The sequence below is a fragment of the Ciona robusta genome, chromosome 7 (assembly GCF_009617815.1).
Source record: "Ciona robusta chromosome 7, ASM961781v2".
NCBI lineage: Eukaryota > Metazoa > Chordata > Ascidiacea > Phlebobranchia > Cionidae > Ciona > Ciona robusta.
The window spans coordinates 6,468,660-6,477,013 of record NC_143241.1 but is presented as its reverse complement, the minus strand read 5'-3'; the positions used below and the strand labels follow the sequence as shown (position 1 = coordinate 6,477,013).

Below are 8,354 nucleotides of genomic sequence, written 5' to 3'. Positions count from 1 at the left end.
TTTTTTTATGAAATTGCACCATTTTATTTTTTATTCGCGTGCATTTTAGAGACACCAAATGAAATTCTTTCTGTCACAAGTACCGTGCAACTGTTTAATTTCTCCAAGATAAAAAATTCTTAACATAAATCTGATTTTTCAACATACTTTTATTAAAGTTTTTTACATACAATATACGATTGTTTTATAATTATAATGTACAAAGAAACAACTAAAATAACAACAAAGAATAACTGTTCAATTAAAAAGGGTTTTAGTCCAACAAAAGTGCCTAATCAATTGCAGTGGCAGTAAAACCTTTATAGGTAAAAAATCACGCGTTTTTTAATTTAAAAAAAACAGAAAAGTTATTAAAACACAAATGTTTTAAACATTTCTGGCAAAATTTTGATTTTTTGCTATTATTTTCCAGAGTTCTGGGAATTCATGAAATGAAAATTCTTTCACAAGTTTTGCTTTCATGGATTGATCATTCACGGCCCATGATTGTAGTGAGGATTCATATATGACCTCATTGTGATAAAACTGGTGTAATAATAAGCAAATGGTTTCTGTGGAAAAAAAAGTTGATATAATATGAAATGTATGAATGAGACTTATTTAATCTCACATGGTCGGAAAACAACAGTCGTTTTTATAACATAAATATTCTGTTTTATACACCTCGTGTCCGCTTATAAGTTACCATGCATGTAACTTTGCAGGTGGTATTTTTATGTATGGCTAGCAATTTGGACAACCCATTAGTGACCACTGGGTTGGAGCATTTGCCGTTAAGTATCTTGCCCAAACATACATAAGCCCACAATGGTTGCACCGAGCTTTGAACCCTTTACCTCTGGGTTAAAGGCAGGCAGAAATGAAGAATTCTTACCTTGACTATACCCCCATGTGTCAATACAAGTTAAAACTTCCTCAATTATATCTTGTTGGAGATTTTCCTTTGAGTTTAAAATATAAAACACAACCAAAGGAGATCTTTTGTTTATTGCATTTTCTGTGAACATTTTTTTAAATAAACTTCTAGCATCATAACCGTTTTCAAAAGATCTTATAAAATACCTACCACATAAATATATAATTAATGAATGTAACTTACTTTATCCTCGCGTGGCCGGAAAACGACAGTCGTTATAATACGGGTTTAACACCTAGTGCCAGCTTACGAGTTACCATGTATGCTACTTTGTGGGGGATTTTTTGTGTACAGCTGATAATTTGGACAACCCATTAGTGACCACTGGGTTGGTGCAATTGCTGTTAAATATTAGGTATAAATGTAACTTACTTTATCCTCGCGTGGTTGGAAAACGACAGTCGTTATAATATGGGTGTTCTGTTTCAGATATCTCAAGCCAGCTTACGAGTTACCATGTATGTTTCTTTGCTCATTGTTTTTTTATATTATTTTATCAATAGTTATTAGTTAATGGTCCAAATAAACCCAAATATTTTATTAAAAACGAATTTCTCACCAGGGCTATTTAGATCATCATTTACAGCCTTTTCGCAGATGACTGAAATCAAACACTTTATAAACGGACCTGACATCCAGAAATTCCTTCCCACATGGTTTTCAACCCATTCAATAATGGTATCGTTCCTATAATAAATATTGGTAAGTTTATTGGACTTTAAACAGCCGAGTTAAACTGAATTCATTTATTTAAACTCGTGTGACCGGGCAATGACAGTCGTTGTAACACAGGTGTTTTGATTTATACACCTCCTGCTCGTTTCTAAGTTATCGCGTATGTAACTTGCTTTAACCTCGCGCAGTGGCAAAACCACATTCGTCATACCCAGGTGTTCTGTTTCATACACCCCGTGTCCACTTACGAGTTACCACGTTTGTAATTTTGTAGGTGATCATTTTTTTTCATTTTGTCCTGTGTCCGCTTTGAAGTTAACAGTCTCTAACCATATCACGTGTAAAATAAAATGTTTTAAAAAAAACTTTTATTAATTTTTATGTAATTTTTAATACAATTGATCTCAAATATTACCAGTTTTATTCAAACAAGATAAAACTATTTAATAATTATTATGTCATTTGCAGTATAATATATATAACTTACGAGTTCTGTTCATTATGTAGCAAAATACATAATTCAAGACATTTGTCAACATCAAATATATCTTTATATTGTTTGTGTGAACCTGGTAATAAAACAGGAAATTAAAATTCCCCACATTTGTAAAATTTAGGAAATTTTCTCATTTTAATTGTAGTACTTTATGATACAATTTTTGACATTTTAATAGTTTAAAAGTAAGCAAATGATACATTTAAAAATAAGTGAATGATCATTTTTCTTATAATTTAAAATATATTTTTTTGTATATAGTTTTGAAAGGCAAGCAAACATTGCAATGGTGATTTTTAGATCAGCGAGAAATGTTTCTAGTGGGTGCGGGGATCCTGAATCATTGAATGAATGTAATTTAATTTATCTTCGCGTTGCGGGAAAACGACAGTCTGTATAAATGGCTTACTTGTTGCAGGGAATGTCAGATCCAAAGCTGAAAGTGAACTTGGTTGGGAAAATGAAGCGGGGGTGACATCTGTGTTATAATTGCTGGTAGAGAATAAATGTTCTTTTGGTTCAACTGATGGGACTTCTTCAGTAATGGTAAGTTTGTTTCTGTGAGTTAACAATGTTTTTTATTTTCTAAAAATTAAAAATTTGTTTAAAGGAAAAAAATTGTTATATTTAATTCAACTCAATTCTGGATTCATAAACTGTGATCCAATTACACATTTTTCAAAATTTAATATAAGTGCCTAAAATATTTACATGTATTTTTCATCTTGAAGTGTACTTGATGTAGCATTCTGTGTTTCTTCTAAAATTCTGTGGTCATCCAATTTTATCGTTGAATGTTCTGGCAATGTAGTTCCACTAAAACATAAGGTTTACATTGCAAACAAACTTGTTTTAAATGAAACAATGAATGTAAATTGCTTGATTCTCACATGGTGAGAAAATGAAAGTTGTTATAACACAGATGTTCTGCTTTATACATCGTGTTCCGTTTACGTTTTACCATGAATGTAACTGGACTGTTCAAATTTAGACAGCCTATTAGTGACCACTTGGTTATAGTAATTGGCGTTAAGTGTCTTGCCTAAAGACACATACGCCCACAATAGTAGCAGCGACGAGCCTAGAACCCATTACCTTTGGGTTAGAGGCTAACCACTGTGCCATGGCACCAGACATGTAAGACTTACTTTTTACTGTATTCAGTAGGAAGGTAACTATGCAGGGATAAGCGGACAACAAATCAGTGTTGCCAGATTTAAAATTAACAGTTCAGTGTTGCTAGATTTAAAATCAACAGATCAGTGTTGCCAGATTTAAAATTAACAGCTCAGTGTTGCTAGATTTAAAATCAACAGATCAGTGTTGCCAGATTTAAAATTTATAAATCTTCACCTCGCATCACTGTCAATGCAAATTCCTTCATCTTCCAAAATTTCATTTGATTTCTCGCATCCAAGATCAAAATCTTCACTATCAGTATCTTCTGACTCTTCACTACATTCTTCATCTTCTATAACCTTAGTATATTAAATAAATAAAACTTTTTTACCCTTTTATTACAGTTATTCATACAAAGCATAAAAGAACCACCAAACTACAGATACATTTATAAAAAACATAAAAGAACCAACTCATTACCGGTACGTTATAATTAATAATGACACCATCTGGTAAATCTCCTTCAAGAGCAGATACTGTAGTCATGTGACTTGCTCTTATATCGTCTTGATTTCTTCGGATAAAAACCCATTCTGTGTGTTCTACCTAATTAACAGTAAACATTGTATTTATGCACATTATCTGGCACTGTGGTTTAGTGGTTAGTGTGCCTGCCTCTAACCAGGAGGGTACTGGTTCAAAGCCTGGTGGTATGATACTGTTGTGTCCTTGGCCACGTAACGGTAACTTTACCAACCTAGTGGTCACTAATGCGTTGTCTAAATTGGTAGCTTTACAGAAAAAAATAATCACCCGCAAAGTTACATTCGTGGTATCTCATAAGCTGGCAAAAGGTGTATAAAACAAAACACCCGTGTTATAACGACTGTTGTTGTCCGGCCACATGAGGATACGGCAAGTTACATTCATTTAATTAACAGTTTGAGGCTACGGAGTATAACATAAACAGAATATTCAACATTTGTCCCATTAATGACAAAACAGTAAAATATCTTACCCCCTTGGAAATGTCACCCGTATTAAGATTTTCATTGAAAGATTTTTTGAGTTTTAATTCTTTCCACAACTCACAAACATTTCTCTCATCTCGTTGCGACATTTCCTTCTCTAGCTGTTGTTAAACAGGTATAGAATATCAGTTGATAAAATAAAACCTAAAGATATTACAATATAATTTATTTTTATTTTCTGTTTGGTGTGAAAAAAAAACAGCTGAAATATGACATTCTATTTTTAACTGCTAAAAGTAATCTTAATTTCACACAATTAAAAACTTCAAATGTGTTGATCGTCTCCATAGCGCAGTTGGTTAGCGCGCCCGCCTATAACCCAGAGGTCATGGGTTCGAGGCTCGCCTTTGATGCAATTATCAGTGTATGTAATAAATTTATCGTTTTAGGCATTTTTAGAACATAAAATAAGTAGCTAACCTCAAAATCTGTAATGTATAAACTACCAGCAAATATAGCTGTTGATGTGGCTGGAGTTTTGTTAAGGAAATGAATAACCTGGAATAGAAACAATCATTATTGTTATCAGATGATGTTCGCAATTATCCCAATTTATTATCTAAGTATTTAAAACATTTTCCCAGTGATGAATGAATGAAATTTATTTTGTCCCTTCGGTCACGATAACGAAGAACAAGAGTTGACAAAAGCAAAAAGACTGGTAGTACTGTATAACAACAGTTGTTAAAACACGCTTATTGATAAAAATGGAAGAAATAATGTTTTGGATAAAAGGCGTGACCGTTACACCCTAATGATACATCTGGTTTAAGAAGTCCTTCAAAATAGACATGTAAGTTGGGTTTTTACTTTTCGTGTACTTTAAACATGGAGTGAAATTTACATTCAACACCATGTTTAAAGTAAAAGAATCATTACAAAAGTACAGTATATGCTTCAGGGCAGCTAGAAGACATTTATACTTCTTTAGGCTGATGGCTCCAAACTAACCTGGCCCAATTGATCTTGTCTTTCTTTAGAACTTGATTTTCTTTTTTCAAGTTGAGATGTAAACAATACAAATTCATTTCCTTTAACTTTTCCCTGGTAAACAAGCAAAATTTGTATCAAAATCATATTCAAATAAAAACAATATATTATAAAGCTGCATTCAATGAAAACCACATCCCACATTTTTCCTGAAGGTGTTTGTAAATATTTTTTGTTTACTACCAAATGGGACAAGAAATGAGAACAAAAACACGTCCCATCCTACCCCATGTCCCATCTTAACAGTGTTATAGTTTATTTGAATGAATGAATGTAACTAACTTTATCCTTGCGTGGCCTGAAAACGACAGTCGATATAACACAGGTGTTCTGTTTCATACACCCCGTGTCAGCTTATGAGTTACCATGTATGTTACTTTGTGGGTGGTTATTATTTTTATGTATGACTTTACGTGCATTTAGAAAAATCTTACTTGAAACACATGTAAATATTCACACATTCGAAGGCTGTGGAATTTATAATGATTTCCAGAATAATGAAAAACAACATCTTTCTTGAACATTACGACTGTGATACAGAAATCCAAGTCTGAAAAATATAATTTTAAGTAAAATAAACAAATTTGAATAAATATTTGTGCATAAGACTATTTTCTTTTGTTACTGTTATGTCTTTTATATAGTAGGGTGGAGGAAGATGGAACACCTGGTCATTCTATTTTCTCATCCCATTTAATTGTAGTAAACAAAGAACATTTAAATAATTATAAAACCTCATCCTCATGGCTCCTATAGACAGTTGTTAAATATTTCTAACACGATAATATGTGCTGAAGGTGTCCCATCTTCCCCATCCTACTACTATATAAATTATTGTCCATTTGTGATAGGGAAACTCAAAAAGCTATGACAATGGTGTTGTATTTCATGCCTAGTTTTAAATTACACACTGTTTTTTACTGTAGGGCAGACAATTTTGATACTTGTAAGCGGCCACAAGGTGTATGAAACAGAACATCCGTGTTACACCGACTGTCGTTTTCTGGCCAAGCAATGATAAAGCAAGTTACATGCATTCATTGTTAAAATTGCAGAATATTTTTTAATTTTAGTATTGTTGTCCTACCTTCAACGAATCCAATAGAACTTTTCACTGAGTGGAAACCATAGATATTCACGAAATGATTATGAATTTTATTATATTCATAAACCCCAACCTCTTGAAGACTAACCAATGTTGGATTCTCCCTGTAAATAAAATGCTGTTAGCTAAAACACCATTTTTTTTAATCAAAGAATCAAGTGCAAAAAAGTACAAAAAATTGTGCTTAAAGATCTAATTGTCCAGGGAACACAAATAATTTATATAGTAGGATGGGGGAAAATGGGACAACGTTTTATTCTATTTTCTCGTCACATTTGGTAGTAAATAAAGAACATTTAAATAGTAATGCAACCGTATCCTCGCGACTCCTAAATGGACCGTTTTTAATTGTTTAAAACACAACCAGGATATACAAATAATACTTGCTAAAGTTGTACCGTCTTCTCCCACCCTACTATATTTTGTTTCCTTGTAAAACATCCACATACCTTTGTATTGTTTGACAAACATTTTCTATTCTTTCAGTTCTGTTCTTATGCAAGCGGGTATGGGGAGGTCGACAATGCAAATTCCAACTAAGTATTTTGCAGCAAAACGCAGGCTCCATCTTCAGTGTGAACCATCCAACAAAACATAACACTCCTTTCTGTACCAAGTTAGTCGAAACAAACGAACTGACTTGGCTCAAACAGTGGCGCAATTCTTTGTTTATATACATTGCGACAGATTCTTTTGGCGGTAATGGGAAAATCCCTCTGGAAAAAAACGGGATTTTATCCCGGGGGAAACCCCATCAAAGTCAGTGTATTCTCTCTGCGCAATAGCTTTTGTGCGGTTTTAAATTAAACGCATTTTCTCCATTTTTGCAAGAATTTTTGAACACCTTTTACTTTAGTTATAGGCTACTTAATGTATTGAGTAGGCCATGCTTTAAAATATACATATATTGTGTGGTAAAACGAAAGAACACCAGAGTGTAACGATTTGTATGATCGTACTTTTATTATGAACGAGACAACGAATACTTAAACAATAAATATAAACAATAATTGTTTACTTTCACCGATTTCAAACTTCTAACGAATATTTGCAAACGCGTTGCTTGTTGTGGCTGGGCTGCATCGACGTAATAGAATTGGTGACGTAGCAAAATCAACACAGAACGTCCTCGATTGGTAGTATATTAATCGTCGGCCGATTTCAAGTAAAACCAAAACTTAATGGTGCAACAGTTTGTTTAAAGTCATATGACCAGACTGCGGGTTTCTCTTCAAATATTTATCACATCCTATGTTACAAGGACGTCTCTTTATTAAAACATCGGTTATAATTTTTCCCGTGTTTAGGTGCTGGCGTTGTATAACACCCACATATTTAAATGAATGATTTATTGAACGTAAATTGCTTTATCCTCGGGTGTTCAGAAAACGACAGTCTTTATAACACAGGTGTTCTGTTTCATACATCTCGTGCCAGCTTACGTGTAACCACGTATGTAACATAATTGCATATACGTAATAACTGATAAAACGCCCACGAAGTTGCATATACGTAATAACTGATAAAACGCCCAGGAAGTTGCATATACGTAATAACTTATTAGCGCCTAGCGGGCACGAGGTGTGTTAAATAGGGTACTGAGTTATAACGACTGACGTAGCTCTCCCACGCGAGTATATAAATAAATGCTATTCCATTAGTCGATTATCAACAGAAGTTACATAACTGAAGCGTTTTAATTTACGAACCTAACCTAATGTTTACAGTAGGGTGGGATAGATGGGACAGCTTTTTATTTTATTTTCCGATTCCATTTGGGTAGTAAACAAGAACATTCAAAGAATTATAAAACTGTATCCCCACAACTCCCATAGACCGCTGTTAATTGATTAAAACACGATCAGGATATTTAAATATTATGTGCTAAATGTGTCCTATCCCCACTCTACTATATAGGCAATTGATGCATTTTCGTTCTAAGCATTTATATTAACTTCTTACATCACTGATGATCGTTTTGATTTTTAGACTGAAACATATTTAATGAAAGTCAGGTCTTAC

General features: G+C 33.3%; 1 protein-coding gene across 1 annotated transcript; it reads right to left on the bottom strand.

Moving 5' to 3' along the window:
* Nucleotides 1-129: 129 nt before the first annotated feature.
* Nucleotides 130-7,215, bottom strand: LOC149734224 (uncharacterized). Its single transcript, XM_089881329.1, has 14 exons — nt 6,782-7,215; nt 6,315-6,436; nt 5,662-5,777; nt 5,189-5,281; nt 4,658-4,735; nt 4,225-4,338; nt 3,687-3,812; nt 3,441-3,565; nt 2,799-2,903; nt 2,497-2,645; nt 2,079-2,160; nt 1,476-1,603; nt 875-997; nt 130-551 (listed from the first exon to the last, which is right to left on the bottom strand). The coding sequence occupies exons 1-14, from the start codon at nt 7,009-7,011 to the stop codon at nt 367-369; spliced, it is 1,776 nt and encodes a 591-aa protein (XP_089737455.1). The 5' UTR covers nt 7,012-7,215; the 3' UTR covers nt 130-366.
* Nucleotides 7,216-8,354: the final 1,139 nt, after the last annotated feature.